Source organism: Zootoca vivipara, chromosome 1 (genome assembly GCF_965207765.1).
Source record: "Zootoca vivipara chromosome 1, rZooViv2.hap1.1, whole genome shotgun sequence".
In the NCBI taxonomy this organism is placed as follows: domain Eukaryota; kingdom Metazoa; phylum Chordata; class Lepidosauria; order Squamata; family Lacertidae; genus Zootoca; species Zootoca vivipara.
This window is the reverse complement of record NC_142582.1, coordinates 22,024,702-22,041,699: the sequence shown is the minus strand read 5'-3', so window position 1 is coordinate 22,041,699 and position 16,998 is coordinate 22,024,702. Positions and strand designations below refer to the sequence as shown.

The 16,998-nt window shown below is 41.7% G+C and overlaps 1 protein-coding gene across 13 annotated transcripts in view; it reads left to right on the top strand.

The window, feature by feature from the left end:
- The window catches only part of ZNF385B (zinc finger protein 385B), a 194,842-nt gene that overhangs the window by 154,867 nt on the left and 22,977 nt on the right, over nt 1-16,998 (top strand). For all 13 annotated transcript variants that reach the window (XM_060280543.2, XM_060280541.2, XM_060280536.2 and 10 more), the window contains one exon: nt 15,042-15,204. In XM_060280543.2, coding sequence (XP_060136526.2) covers nt 15,042-15,204 — 163 coding nt within the window. The remainder of the gene's footprint in view (nt 1-15,041; nt 15,205-16,998) is intronic.

Here is a 16,998-nt window from a genome sequence, read left to right as displayed (position 1 = left end):
CATTTGAAAACAGATGAATTGCTAGCGGATACAAAAGATGTAGAAGGAATCAATAACAACAAGTGGAAATCCACCAAAAAAAGTATAGTTGGAATTTTTGTCAAGCATTCCCCACCCCTGTCTAAATAAGACTATTTATATTGATTCTTTAAGTTTGGAGGGTATTGGAGCAGATAGGTGGTAATTAAAAGCATAAATCTCAGGGAGCCTGTGAAGGTAATTCTCTTCTTTGCAGACAGAACTGACAAAATGATGAACACTTCAGCTCCGACATGACAGAAATATTACATGATTACAGGCTGCTGGGGCATAATGTGCAGAAAGTTCTCTTCAACAGAGGCTATTTAACAAAGCTTTTAACAAAAGTTCTTAGTTTTCCATTTGAATCAATTTAATGGTTATTAGTAAAGGGTTGATCTATGTTTCTCCTGTCTCTGTGTCATTTACAGTGATACCCTGTTTTGCATTTAAAAAAATTAATAAACAAAATGCAAAAAGCACTGATAATTGGAGGAGCAGAGGAAACCGTTGCATTTTGGAATATTGTAAGGAAAGCCTTGCATTAGTTTCACTTGGTGGGTGGGTGGGTGGGTCTGTCTGTCTGTCTGTCTGTCTGTCTGTCTGTCTGTCTGTGTCTGTCTGTCTATCATCTATCTATCTGTCTATCCATCTATCCACCTATCATCTTCAGAATGCTATTCAAAGCAGCCCCTGCCTTGGTAACAACATTCAGTCCTACTTCTCCTTAGTAAGCTTAATAGGGCCTTCTTGGTAGTGGCACTCACCCTGTGGAATGTCCTCCCATCAGATGTCAAGGAAATAAACAACTATCTGACTTTTAGAAGACATCTGAAGGCAGCCCTTTTAAGGGAAGTTTTAATGTTTAATGTTTTATTGTGCTTTTAATATTCTGTTGGAAGCCGCCCAGGGTGGCTGGGGGAACCCAGCTGGATGGGCGGGGTATAAGTAATAAGTTGTTGTTGTTGTTTGTTGTTGTTGTTGTTGCTGCTGCTGCTGTATTTAAATTCAGAAAAATGTGGGCCAGGCAACCATATTAACTTGCTCCTGGAGGTAATCAGGAGAATGACATGTACATAAATAATCTAGCAGCTTTGGTAGTTCCAAAAACAGAGTTTTGCACTGTTAAAATTATAGTAGTCATGTGAGACAGACTTATGATATTCACAGTTTGTTTCTGTTCATGGACCACTATTGCTGGATTGATCTGAATATGTTTGGGACGCTGGTGTGTAAGATTTATGAAACGGAGTCAAAGTTTCAGTCTCTTTTTTATATTTTTAAAGTTAGCTTTGGCAAGAGTGAAATACTCTCCCATTCCATAGCTTTCAGTAATGTGTAGTCTTTAGAAGTAAATAGAAGTGCTATTATAATGCGAAAGAATGATTGATTCACACATACAACTGTAATAAAACACTTGAGGAAGCTTGCGATTTTAAAATTTATTTTTAACACTGTTTGATATTTAGTGCTCACAGTGTTGGGGGTTTCAGTAAGCAATCTCTAGGCTTTGTGTAGACTCTAGGTATCATAAACTAAAGGTTAACAAGATTCCAAAAAGCCCTGCTATTATCTTCGGAATTGTTACTTTTTTGTTCGTTTTACTTTTTCATGCATTTGATTGTTACTTTTCCATTTCCATTTCTGGAACAGTGAGGAATTTCATATCATTGTATGTGCAGAATGCACACCTAGGGCTGGCCATGCTTTTAGCTGATACGGACTAATCCGTTAACAAGTTTGTTTTTGAGGATTTGGCCTCAGAGTAGTGAATTTGTCTCAGTTTTTTTCATCCCCATGATTATATCTTCCAATTAAGTGTACATATTCCATATGTTTAGCATTAATGTAAATGTATACATTTTTAGCAGCTTCTAATGATGAGAAGTTTCTCTGAGCAATTAGTCTTTATTTATATAATTATTTATATAATTAACTCAAAGAACCAGTATATCATAAACACAGCATAAAGAATGACAAACAGCATAATCCTTTGTCACAAACATAAAATCAAAAGCAGTACTTCATTCTTAATATTATCCTTTGGTGTTGTTCTGTTCCAGGATTGAATGAAAGAGTTCCACTGCTCATCTGGCTGGATTTCTCCTAGCCATAGTGACTTAAAATAAGTTACCATATTTTTCCGACTATAAGATGCCCCCATGCATAAGACGCCCCATAATTTTTGACATTATTTTTAAGGGGAAAAACCTAGTCTTATACACGGGGAAAATACGGTAATGCGCTTATCAGTGTAATATTCCTGAGTGGTTGCTATAACGCTGCAATTTAAAAGACATTACCAATACTTTGGAACTATTGTAATGATTTTTAGAAAAACTGGGAAAGGAACTCTACCTTATTTATTAGATCAGTTAAACATTTCCTAATAGGAACTTTATATGCTGTTTCAGATAAGCCTCAAATGAGCCCAAATCCAGCGAGAAATTTACTGGAGATCTGTTAATGGAGATCAATTGGTGTGGTACTGGATTGCTGTTCTCCAGCTCTCGCTCTCTCTTTTTTTTTGCAAATTGGTAGTCAATCTATATGCCTGAATTACATATTTGTACTTTCTGTTCCATAGCTATCCAGCCTAACTAATCACTTGCAGCAATGGCTCCCATCACTGGATTTTGTAATCTGTGGGTTGTCTCTTTAACATTATTTCTCCAGCCTCGAGTTTTAAGCAAAGTTGTGAATGTCGGAGGTTTTCATTTCTCCATACAGAAGATCTTCAAAAGAAATAGCTGCTGTTCATTAAGACCAAATCTAAAATATTTACACATATGAGAATAGACTGCTTCCTTCAAATTATAAAGCTTTCATGCCTCGTTCCCCACCCCCACCCCTGCCACCTCATCCAGAAGTTTTGAGTGCATCTGAAAGGCCAGAATAATCAAAGGAATAACAGACATATATTTTATGGAGCTTAGATTTGAAGAGCAGTGGGTGGCAACTGGCTAATCTGCATGCCATTACCCAACCTAGTTACAACTAAGGAAGGCAAGCACCAGGCTCCATACATATAATTTTTATAATTATGATTCTATATTTTAAATGAGTGGGAATAAAAGTCCAACTTAGTGCAATGTATCATTATGAAGCAGGCCGTCTCTAACATTAGTTGAGTAAGACACACAGCTTATTTAAACTCATATGACTCAAGGTAGAGCTGGTGGTGTTTACTGCCCTGCTTAAACTAAAATGCTGCCCAATTCCCGTGTGTTGTTGCAATTATTATTATTATTATTATTATTTATTACCATTATTATTATTATGCCTCCCATCTGACTGGGTTGCCCCAGCCATTCTGGGCGGCTCCCAACAAAATATTAAAAACACAAGAAAACATCAGGCATTAAAAACTTCCCTGAACAGGGCTACCTTCAGATGTCTTCTAAAAGTCAAATAGTTGTTTATCTGTTTGACATCACAGGGTGGATGCCACCGCCAAGAAGGCCCTCTGCCTAGTTCCCTTTAACTTCACTTCTCATAGTGAGGGAACCGCCAGAAGGTCCTCGGAGCTGGACCTCAGTATCCGGGCTGGACAACGGGGGTACAGTTGCTCCTTCAGGTAAACAGGACTGGGGCCATTTAGGGCTCTAAAGGTCAACGCCAACACATTGAATTGTGCTCAGAAACATACTGGGAGCCAGTGTAGATCTATATAACAACAGCACCTTAAACACGCAAGAGTTAACTGGGATGACTGTTCTCTTATTTTCATTTTTTAAAAATGTCTGTCACTTCTCTGTTTCCTTTCCTTCACAACTATGACTTTGCCCTCAGGCAGCTGGTAGAGATGGGGGGGGGGGAATGCTCTCAATCCTGTCCCTTGGAACGGAGGGAATATCAAAACTGCCAAGGAGCTGCTAACCTGCTTCTGTACCTGCCTCCTCCAGAAGTGAAGATGGCAGCTTGCTTGCTCTCCGCAAGGCGCTTTTGTAGCTGAGGCAGGCACCTTGGGGATTGTGGCGCCTCAGGTAGTTTCCTAGTTTGGTTCTACGATGTTTCTTTTGAGCCACATAAGACTAATATTTCACTGTAGTGAAACTAGGAAGCAGTCCTATACTAAGATAACCCTGTTGGTCCAACCAGCTAGCTTTTGTCTATTATTTATTCATTCATTAAATTTGTATACAGTGGAACCTCGGTTTTCAAGCATTTCTGAAGCCGAATGATTCGGAAGCCGAACGCCGAAAACCCGGAAGTGAATGCTTGTGTTTTCAAACGCGCCTTGGAAGTCGAACGGCTTCTGAGGCGCATTTCTCCATTTTCTCAATGGAATTTGCCAACCCCCCATTGCACCTCGGGTTATTGAATGTTTTGGACGTCGAACGGTCTTCCAGCATGGATTACGTTCGACACCCAAGGTACCATTTTACCACCCTTCATCTGTAGATCTCAGGGCGGTTCATAACAGGCCTATGCTAGGGGTTCCCAAACTGTGGTCCATGGACACAAGTGTTTCATTCAAGTGGTCCATGGCATGTCCATGTTAAAGATTCATACCCAATCCACAAACACACTAGATAAAAGAGATATCTGATGTGTGGGCTTTGTACATGCAAAAAAGAAAAAAAGAATCCTAATACCCTGTTTCTCATATTTTAAGGCATACCCATAAAATAAGCCATAGCAGGATTTTTAAGCATTCAAGGAATATAAGCCATACCCCGAAAATAAGACATAGTGATAAGCGCAGCAGCAATGCCGGCCACGGCAGGAGGAGGAGGAAAAAAATAAGACATCCCTTGAAAATAAGCCATAGTGTGTTTTTTTGAGGAAAAAATAAATATAAGACGTGTCTTATAATATGAGAAACACGGTATCAAGCAGACCCCTAAAATAGATTACAGAGTTCCTGAATACATTCAAGTGGTAAGACATTACAGACCACATGTTATAGAGTAGCAATAACAAACAAACAAAATTGAGGCAAAGAGTCCCATGTTGGGCAGGCGTCTGAAAGCAGTGAGGGGCTGGATGGGGGCCAATAAACTGAAGCTGAATTCTGGTAAGGTGCAAGCACTGTGGATAGGCAGTTGCTGTGTGGACAACCTGTTCTGTCAGAGGTTGCATTCCCCTGAAGGAGCAGGATTGTAGTCTTGGGAACACTCCTGGATTCCATTTTGCCACCGGCATACCAAGTGCTTTCTGGGACTAGAAATGCTGAGGCCTCACACAGGTCAGCTACAGCCTTCTCTGGAATGGGATAGCCTGGTCTCCGTTGTTCATGCAAGATTACTGCAATGCACTCTATGTGGGCCTGGCCTTGAAGATAACACAAAAGCTGTAGCTAATGCAGCTGCTAGGTTGAGTGTGCAGCCCAATTGTTGCAGGAAAGCCTGGCCTATCTCACGAGTGAACAAAGAATCACATGAGGGTGTGTGTGTGTACGAAAAAGGGAGCCCAAAGTTTATTTCTGCGCAGAAGTTTGATCCAGTGGGATTGCTCCACAAAGACTGGGCCCAGAACATTGGAGCACACGCCTTTTCATATAGTTTATATACATTCCAATACTGTACATTTCAAATCCTCCATCCAATCAGAACGCTTAGTTCCCCTCTCTCCGTTTCCTTATAAGGCACATGAGTACAGACAATGCTGCCTCTCTGTGATTGGTCTGATTTTACCGCAGTGTTGAGCATGAGTACTGTTTCTTTATGATGTGTTTCCTTGTGATTGGTTAGAGTTTGCCACAAAGCTGAGCATGCTCAGAATGCCAAAACCTTATTTGGTGTGTATGATTCCCTATAATGCATTGCATCACAATGGTACCATGTGCCACAGGCCTTGAAAGTTCTGCACTGACTGCCAGTGAGCCACTGAACCCAGTTCAGGCAGTTAGTATTGGTGCAGAAAACTCTAAACAGCTTGCTTAGGTTTCTAAAAGACCACCTCATCCAGTAACAACAATCTAAACCCTGAAATCAGCAGGAGAGGCTTTGTTGGCACTGTTGCCATGTGGTGCTGCCCAGTTAATTTTAACCCTATTGTGGAATGCCCTCTCAGGTGAGCTGCATTTGTCTCACTCTTTATTCAGATGGGAGGAGGGATTTAAAGACATACCTGATGGCTGAAATATGCTGTTTCTGGCAACCAAGAAACTGCTAGCTGTGAGGTTATTAGGCAGTTTTTAAATGTTTCTAGATATTCTTAAATGTTTTTAAATGTTCTGTTTTTATTTTTTAATCGTATTCTTTTGCTTTGGTGTTTGTTGCCCTGGGCCACTTTGGGAGGAAGGAAAAGATGGGAAATAAATAAATGATCTTGTTTTGCAGCCATCCTTAACTATGATTTAGGTCAGGGATCCCCAAACTGCGGCCCTCCAGATGTTTTGGCATACAACTCCCATGACCCCTAGCTAACAGGACCAGTGGTTGGGGAAGATGGGAATTGTAGTCCAAAACATCTGGAGGGCCAAAGTTTGGGGATGCCTGATTTAGGTGTTCAGACATAATGCTCAGCCATGGTTTGTGAAAACAAACAACAGTTGGTCCTTATGTCTGCATAGGGAGATTATGTTTTGGTTTCTTCAGTACACGCAAAACCCAGCAAACTAAAATTGTGTCCTACAATACAAACACATTCAAATCAAACAATATACTGTGCAAGGTGGGTCATGAAATGGAAAAAAAGTGGGTCAGATTATTTTTCATTACACCTGCTCCTCTTTTCATAATCGCAGTGTTGTTGTGCCTGTTGTCATTGTATCTGGCAGGGCAGCTATGCTGGCTGGTGACAGAAAAGCAAACAAGAATATTGTCTGAAATATAATACATGGCTCTAGTTCTGCTGTTGTGCAGGATAATCCTTGAGTGCAATGAGAGTACTGCTGAATTACATCACTACACAAAGTAATGAGTTGCCTTACGCTTATTCTCTTACCATCTGGCTCCTTCATTGATGCAAGCCAGTAAGGGGAAAGGGTATATAATTTTGTCAAGATCAGGTAACAGAAAGCTACAATTAAAGTTCGCAGCACTTCATGCATCCATATTAAAATGTTAAAAGAATTCCCAAACTTCTGTTACAAATCATGTAATTTTAACAATCCAGAGCTAAGAAAGAAATCTGTACATAAAGAGAATTCAAAGTAATGTCTCGTGCATGCCTCAAGCCATTAAAAGCATCTGAAAATATGTTCTCAGAAGGTTCTCAGTAGTGAGTTTCCTTATGCTCCTTTATAATCCCTAATTCAAATTGCTAAGTAGGAAATAACTGAGAGCAAAACACTGAAATTTGATTTGCTGTTCATTTCTTGGTATACTGTACTTTTGTTTTGCTTTTCTCTTGTTAAATTTGCAAATTAAAAAGAATGATTAAAAAATTTATCCCCCCCCCAAAATATAATTACATTCATATGGACTATTTCAGGGGTTCCCAGATTGTGGTCTGTAAGCGTCATTCAAGTGCCTGTGGATCAATGGATGAACAGAGAAGATGGTGCATCCATCTCTTTAAATATGTATATTAAATTTTAATTATATTTTAGCACGCCTTCAATTTCTTATATTGCGTTTTCTTGTATTCTATAGAATTCAGTTTGTAATGCAACAAAATAAAATATCTATGAAATTAGAAAGCAATTAAAATACAATTAAAATCATGCAGCATTTAGCACAGTGCATTACACTTGCTCAACAGACTGATGATGTTGTGGCCCACCAAGACCCTCGGCAATTTTTAAGTGGTCCATGGGAGGGGACGTTTGGGAAACACTGAACTATCTTCCTTTTTCTTGAGTTTCCTGCTTAGACAAAGCATCACATCAAAATATATGTTCTAGAGATGGAATGTGGGATTTCAAGGTAGATGACTGGTTGTACAATGCTCAGAAACAACCATCAACACAGTCAAATGCTGAAATGAATATGGGCCCTCTATTGAACCTCTGTTGAATTAGGACAAATGTTCTCCTAAGATGCTGAAACAGTAGAATGCCTTTGTGTCGTCACCCCACAGTGTGGCACAGCCTTATGGATTTCGTTTTGTAGGTAGGTTCAGCCCAAACATTAGGCAGAGTGAGGCAGATGTGGCTGGGAGGGGAGGGGGAGTTTGCAGGGATTGGTGACAAGTTGTGTGCCCCACAGCCTAACTGTGCCATCAAAGATAGCTTACTTTCCTCAGGTGTGGTGGAGGACGTTGTCCCATCATCAGTGTTTAAGTACGAATCAGCTACAAGGCCAGTTGGCTTTAGTACATGGAACGGGAAGGTGTAATGTTTTCACCATGGGAAACAAAATGTCTTGGTCTGGCCCTGTTTGCAGGTGCCATCTGTTGAAAGTCCCATCAAAAGGTTGTGTACCGCTGTGTATCTCTGTGTACCGCAAATTTAGAAAATAGCAGACCCAAAACTTTGTGTTTTTTATATTGTGATTTTATGTTGTGAATTTTAGTAAATAATAATAATAATAATAATAATACCGGTAATAATAATAATAATAATATAGATGCTTACAAAGACAACCAAAGGCTGGTGAATTTACAATAGTACACACACCAAACTGCTGCCTAGTTCTACTTCCCATAAGAGCCCTAATACAAATTTTGGAGTGGACTCCTGCATTGCAGGGGGTTGGACTAGATCAGGGGTCCCCAAACTACGGCCCCCGGGCCGGATGCGGCCCAATCGGCCTTCCAATCCGGCCCGCGACGACCCCCGCCGCCCGCTGCCGCCGCCCGCTCTCACGGCGCGCGGCGCAGCGGCGATCTGAAAAATCGGCAAAAAATCGCCGAAAATCCTTTGTGCGCATGCGTACGGGCCTCTCCCGACCCGGAAGAGGTCATTTCTGGTGCACTTCCGGGTCGGGGGAGGCCCATACGCATGCGCACAAGCGATTTTCGCCGATTTTTTTCCGCCCGTGTGCGTGTGCGCATGCGCACGGGCGCGCACTCCCCCGCCCTCCGGCCCGCTGCGCGCGCACTCCCCTGCAGTCCGGCCCACCGCGCGGTCGGCGCGGCGGGCACCGGCCCGCCGCTCGGTAAGTCTGGGGACCCCTGGACTAGATGATGCTCAGGGTTCTTTCCAACGCTACAATTCTATGATATAATCCTGTAGTTGCTCAGGCTACTTTGAGATAATGGTTACCTTTGGAGAACAGAAACCATCATAGGTAAAAAGCAGCGCTTTGTAGATTGAGTTGCAATATATTTTCCAATGAAAATCAGTCTATGTGACAATAGTTGGAGTTAGTTCTGCATGCCCCAGCAGTACGTTTGAAAACCTGTGTATAGCCTTTTAAAAATATGACTGAGATATTGCAGAAAACACAACGTATAAAAAGATCTCCTGTTAACCCATCATTGAATTAATGCCATCTTCACTAGTAGTGGGGATTTCAGATTTAAAAGATTTTGTTCATGTGTTATTGTTGTTTTTCTTTCCATTGAAGTATCTCACTTGGGTGTTCATTGGTTAAGTGCTTGATATATTTCATAACTAAGTTTATAACTAGTTTAATATATGTCTGGACTTTGTTTGTTTTCAACAGGTTTCATGTACAGTAGATGAGGAATGAAGTGAATCAAAGCCAGGAGTAGGTTTATCACTGATATTGCAGGCATCCCCATTGCCAATATCAGCCTTTCTCTTCAGTACACCTCTGTCTATCATGTCGTAGTCTTTTGGTTTTTTTGCCTTGGGCCTTTTCAGCAGCGCAAGCTATGCAGTAAACATAGTTACAGTCCAAAAAATTAAAGGGACACTATCTGTTTGAAAGTTGCGTAGCCATTTGAAAGCTTAACAAACAGTCATGGCAATTGAAAGGTCCATTGACCCCAGAAAACACCTGCTTCTCAGTTTCCATAGGCCTTGCTGCTTCAGCCCTTGGAAACTAGGTCGTGTGAACCGTGCGCAAGTCAACCCAAGCTTCTTGGAGAAATGGCAGAATAAATAAGTGTGTGTAAATAAATTAAAAATACTTAGGTAATAAGAACAGCAGCTGAGATGGTGGCCCAAGCTCTCCCAACCCTTCCCCTGTCCGCTTCCTCACAGGTAATGAGTGAACCAAGAGAAACTGCATTTTTTTAAATATGAGAGATCCCCGACCCTTTGACAAAGAAGCTGGAGAAACAGGAGAGAGAGAAGAAATGTGGGAGAGCGCCGAATCCTAACCACTAGACCACCAGGCATTTGGATCACTTCCCTACAAAAGAATTGATAATATCAATATTTAATGGTTTCATCAGGGTATCTTCCAAACATTTTAAATAAAATCACATTTTTTCAAAAAAAGAAAGAAAAAGGGCATTTAGGCAAACTAGGCCTTGGCCTAGGGCGCCGAAATGGAGAGGGCACTGTCGAGCCTGCCCGCCAGCCGGCCGCACTGCCACCAGTGCCGGGAGCAATGAGCGAAGCCTTCAGCTATGGGCGCTGTTGCTGCCGACACCGCCGCTCGCTCGCTGCCGCGGCCGCTGAAGAGCTCACAGCGTCCCCTCCATAGGTGGGAGGCGCGCAAGCCGAAATGAGAGCTCAGCGCCCTCCCGTCTATGGAGGAGATGCAGCGGCGTCAGCGGCGTTGTGCACGCGTCATGACGCATGTGCCGGGGGGGAGGCGCCAGAAGGTGATTTAGCCTAGGGCGCAAAAAGCCCTAGCACAGTGCCTGGAGGTATATTTCTTTCTATCCTCCCTGGTAGATTTAGCTTCTGGAGATGAAATAGCTTCAGAGCAGGCCCCATCTGTTGACATAGTTTTCATATAAAGTGGCAGGACACACTGCATGTCTTAAGCTCAACAATTGTTTATTTAAACCTACAGAACACTGAGCATATAATAGGAGTGTTAAGCAACATAACTGAGTAATGTATGGATTACTGATTGTCTTCTTGACCAGAACTGCCTAAGACTTTTAATAACTTAGTGCAGGGATTGGGAAACTCTGACCCACTGACCAGAGTTGGCCCACCAGGGGTTCAAATTTGGTCTCTAAGGCTGTTTTCTCCAAACCACCCCTCCTCACCCCACCCTCTGACATCATATATGATGACAGATTGTCTAGCATCATACATGATGAAAGGCAGTACAGCGGAAGCCTAGGGAACCTGCACAGATCACACACCAAATACCGGCAGAAAGCAGGCTTTAGCTGTGGGGGATGCTTTGAAGTTCCAATCAGAGCTCCTAATCACCTGACACCAAGTGATTGACAGGTGGGCAGCCCCACCCACTTGTCCAGTCTAGCTCACAAGGCTAGACCCTGAAAAGGACCTGGCCTACAGCCCCCAAAATGGTTCCCTGCCTCTGACTTAGTGGACCTAACCTCTCCCCTCAGGCTTTGCATCCAAAATTTAAAGCATTATCTCCTATTCCTCTCACACCCTAGTCCGAGCCATTCTAGGATTTATCTTAAAGAAGCAGTATAAATGTTCTGTACATTGAGCACATGGTTTATTTTTCTGTAGCTTCTAGAAAACTAAAAGCAGCTCCAAAATAGGTAGTGGCGCTCAGAAATGCAATGTGAGGAATATAGAAAACACATTGTACAGTTTACTTCAAATACCTCCCTACCAAAAGAAAAAAATATTTTTAAAATAAAGTTGTAAAGGATGGTGACGGTGCAAAACCTCCATCAAGCTTTTTAATAACAACCCACCATACAACTTGTTAATATTTAATAAAAGCATATATCTCAGACAAAGTGACCAATTCAAAAGGTGAATTGTTGTTTTTAAATGGTTTAACTTTAAATGGAGTAGTGTCTCTTTAAGTACTGTACATGTAAAAGTAGTGATTATTCAATTAACAGTACAATCCTAAGCTTACTTACTTGGAAATATACCCTGTTGAACTCAGCGGGACTTACTTCAAAGTAAACATGTTTAAGATTGCATTAATCAGATTCCCTCTTTGTGTGGTGCCTAATAATAATGAAAAGGATGTATACTTTTGCAAGAAGTCATCCTTAGCATCTCTGCTATAAATATTGTAGCCAATATTTTAACAATTTATCCTAAGTTTCTGGATATCCCCCTCCCCATGCTAACTCTTTTATTTTATTTTTATTTTTAAAGTTTCTGCACAGTCCCTTACCAAAAAATACAATATAGAAATACAGTATGTTTTATTCCTTTTCCAGGTGGAAAAGTTGGTGTTTTGCATCACATGCACCTTAAGCCTATCTGCTGGGTCTTAATGGCTGTTTTTCCTGGTGCGGATCCACGAGGGCTGTGTTGCTGAACACAGATGCACTTGTTTGTTTTCCCTTCCGTTCCATCTGTTCCTACCCATCACTTGCACCCAAGTGACGAGGCTTTGTTATTACTCAATGTCCCTAGGTGACTGTTCAATGGCACCTAGTTTCACTGAGACTAATACAGTTGTCCTTCCTATAGCAACAAAGATTTAACAACACCCAGAGGGTTTGGAACCCAGCAGAGGTGTTGTGGCACTTGGTTTTATGGCTTGCTTTCACTTTTAACACAATGAGCAAAAGTGCAACCTTCCTAATTCATGTCGGCCACGGTATTCTTAACAGTACCATCTGCATGATACAAGAAATGTCTCTTGCATTGTATTTCTATATGTGAGATGCCAAGTTGTGGCAATATCTCTGTGCCCTTTATGAAAAGCATGATTTCTTGTTTGCCCCACCTCTAAACATGTCAGATGGGAGCATTTTGTTGTTGCTGCTGCTAAAATGAGTGGGGTTTATTCCCAATCAATGTGCCAATGGCAGGGGGGGGTCCTGTGTGGTAGTTTTTATTACACTTATAATATTAACTTAAATAGTTAATATGTACACTTCAATAATGGCACAGGCATGTCCATGTTGTGTTATTTAAGTTAAGTAAACATTGGGTTTAAATATGTACTGTATCGGGAAATGCTCTCTCACCTCAGTCAACAATATTTCAGGAACACATTTGTTATGATAATGTTGCAGTGGTCAATGGATAATTTTCCTATCATATTAACAATGTCTAGGGCATTTAATACTGAAAATATCTGGTTTCCCCACTTACCCTTTAATGCCATTATAGGTTTCGCTTTGTTTTTTAAGAAATGCAGCAAGCAAACCCAGTTGATGCCACTGTGCACCTCTGGAAAACAAAATGCACAAAAGCAACCTCATAAAGTTAGCAGCTGGAATCCGATGCATGTCTTCTATACATGTGGAAGAAAGCCACATTGCAGATTAAGTTCAGTTTGGCTTACTGTCATATAAGTGGGCAGTGGATTGAAGCTGAATACAAATGTTCAAAGATTGTAAAACACACCCAATAAATATATACAGCAGCCATCCCTCTAAAGTGGTCTGGCTTTTTTTTAAAAAAACCCCAAACACCTGTTAGAGGTATAGTATGGCGCAATCCCATACATGCTTGCTTAGAAGTAAATCACATTGAGTTCAATGAGATTTACTCCCAGGTAAGTGTCCATAGGATTGCAACCTGACATGTATAATTTTGCCAGCAATTATGCCTTTTTCCTTAGTATTATGAAAGAACCATACCTTTTAAATTTGAACATTATATGCTCCAAAATCTACAGCATTGCTGTATTTTGAGAAATAAGGGGTTGGAGTGATATCCAACTAAGTTGCACCCAGAGCAAACCCACTTAGTGGATCTACTCTGAGTATGACTAATAATCCAATTATTTTATGTCTTTAAGACTTTAGCAATGTTTTCCCCCATTAATAGAAAGATTTCCCCCATTAATTGCCTGATTAAATAATGAAGTGCTGCTCCCTGGAATGAAGGCTTGTGGGGAAACGAATCTGTTTCTATCGTTAAAACAAATGGGGGAGTTCAGTGTGTAGGGTTGCCAGACTCAATAGAGGACAGGACTTCTGTACCTTTAATTGCCCTGCTCTCTTTTGAGTCTGGAAACCTTAAAGAGAAACCAGCAGACCCTTTGCTTGGAAATTAAACAGAGGGTCTGCTGGTTTCTCTTTAAGGTTTCCAGACTCAAAAGAGAGCAGGGCAATTAAAGGCACAGAAGTCCTGTCCTCTATTGAGTCTGGCAACCCTATCAGTGTGTGTTCATCAGCACTCTCATGCCCATGAGAAATTGATGAATCACATAGTCTTAATAAACCCCAACACACCTGCTGGCATTGTAGTGATGTCCAGGGCTTGCTGATCAGAAGGTCAGCAGTTCGAATCCCTGTGATGGGGTGAGCTCCCGTTGCTTGGTCCCAGCTCCTGCCAACCTAGCAGTTCGAAAGCACGTCAAAATGCAAGTAGATAAATAGGAACCGCTACAGCGGGAAGGTAAACGGCGTTTCCATGTGCTGCTCTGGTTTGCCAGAAGCGGCTTTGTCATGCTGGCCACATGACCTGGAAGCTATACGCCGGCTCCCTCGGCCAATAATGCAAGATGAGCGCGCAACCCCAGAGTCGGTCACAACTGGACCTAATGGTCAGGGGTCCCTTTACATTTAACTATTTGTAGCCTTATGTTGGTATACAGGCCTACACAGCTTGCCAGCTCCCAAAATGAATGAAATCTACCAACCGCATAAGGTGCCTCAATGGAGGTTCCATAAAACCTCCTGTTGTTGTTTTTCTGCAAGCCCGGGAGTGCAGAACCTTAGGAAGGAAAGGTGAGTTCAACGCACATAGAAGGACATAATATGTGGCTGGCCAAGTGCATTCACATTGAAAGGCCTGCAAGCTGTACTGGGGTACACAGAAGATAAAGACCACCATGCACAACAAGTGTATGCATTATATGCACTTATGTGCACTGATTTTTGTAGGCTTCGGTACTTCTCTCTGTTTAGGACTGCAGCCTTAGCAATCAGACTAATATGCATTTTCTAAATTTGATATATTTTCCTCTTAATGTTCTGCATTAAAAAAAATATATCTCTGTTAATATTTATCTCCTGAATACATTTTTTAAAAAGCGAGATCAATAATATAAAGTGCTACGAAAACTTGTCAGGCAAAGAAATGTGGTGCCTATTATTGAAAGTTGTATAACTTTTTATCTCTCTCTCTCTCTACATTGTCATCCGTCAAGTGATATGAAGTGCAAAGTGTGAGCCTGATTTGTTCTCCTTTGTAGAGCCAGGCCGAGGCCCACTACAAAGGAAGTAAACATGCCAAGAAGGTCAAAGCACTAGAAGCAACGAAAAATAGACCCAAAGCTGGTGCTTCCAAGGACAGCGCAAAGGCTAATGCGAACTGCTCTGCTACACCAGTCCCAGCCAGCATCTCTGACAAATCAGGTCAATTTTCATTCTATACATTCTTTGCTTCTCCTTCTTCTTTTGGGTGAGATTCTGACTGCATGCTTCCTATCCATTACGGTGTTGATAAATATTTTGTGAAGAGCAAAACCGATGGACTGTGTTCAGCTAGGGAGTTGCACTAGCAACTTTTAGATCTCCAATGTAACTTCTTCTCCACACATGCTTGTCACGTGTCCCCTAAATCTATTCTGGGGGTTTCTGCAACCTCCCTGGAGCACTTTTAGAGAGCACGTGATGGTCATTACACTAGTGTAACTGTTCAACTGGATACAGCCCCTGTTTTCTTCAAACCACACACGTGGAGAATAAGATTCAATATACGTTTTGCAGCTTAATTCAAGTCTCCGATTGCAAAAACAAAAAGCAAAACCAGACCACTTTTCCCTCCAGGCTTATTTCACCCTCCTGTGTAAAGTCATAGAGTTCTACTTAGACCATATGATTATCATTATCAGAATCATCCATTCTTAGTGCTGCCACCAAGGATTCAGTGTGTATTTCAATATGACAAGAAATATCATTAACAAAGCTGTCTTTTCTGAAAACGGAAACAGATCAGTTAAAACAGACGGTCACATTCCCTGTACAGTTTGACCGGCATATCCATTGTCCAGCTGAACCATTTAGGTTGTGATTGAGGACAAGCAAAGATGGAATTGCCCGGTAGAGATGTGGCAATAGACCAGCTTCCCTGTCTACATTAAGATCCAACATCAAAATGGTGGGTTTCAACTGTGTGCAGGAGGTGAGATGGTGTGACAGTCCTGCCTTTGGGCTTCCAAGTGGCATCAATCAAATCCTGCTTTGTCTGTGGCTCCATGCTCTGAGCTTGTTAACACTGTCAGTTATATTGAGATGGAGATGATAACCTTAGTCACTTGTGTTTGTAAGAGAAAATCATTTTTATCAAAAGTGATGTGAAGTGGAGAAACAGAGCCGTCGGATAGCTCCTTGACTGTCTTGTTTTCATCCTGGGATAAGTTAAGCTTTCAAATGTGGCATAGTCAACCGAGGTATGCAAAGGTGGATGGAATCCAGACTTCATCCCAGTGATGAAGTTATCTACATTTGTAGTGAATTATAATCTACGGTAACAACTTGCAGAGAGTCACCTAGCTTCCTGGAGGGAAATGCCAGCTCTTTGATACGGCAACCAGAAGAAGAAAAATACATGCTGGTTGTGATCTAAAGGTATGAACACTCAACAGTGGGTCTGCTCATGGCACTGCTGTGAGCATTTAAAACTTCATCTGCTTGTGAACCAATTGATGGCCAGTGTTGTGAAACCCAGTGAGCTGCTTCCCTTTCTCCTGATAGTAGGGAAAGGTGGTACAAAATTGAGAACCCCCTCGCTCCACAGCTGCCAAATAGGTGATCAGAGCTGAGAGGGCTGCTAATTTCAACTGATACTTAAAGACAGCACCCCCCCACACACACACACACAGAGCCAGCCCTGAGCACTGTATACAGGGATTTAGTGCCAGGGTTCATAAACACAGCATCCTTCTAGAGGCATGGTTCCTCATCCAGCGGGGGATACGTATATGTGTGGAATGGATTACTTTCACACATATGCCCCTGTCACTGGATCAGTGTGGATGCCCCAGAGTGGCTCAGAATAATGAGCAAGAGGGCTGGGGGTCTTGCCTATGTAGCCAGTGCCCCAGGACACTCTGGTGTTTATTCACAATAATAAGCCTGCAGCAAATAACCTCTGACTCTTCTGCAGATATTTGGAAGCAAATAGCCATGTAAACAAGGCCATAGGTG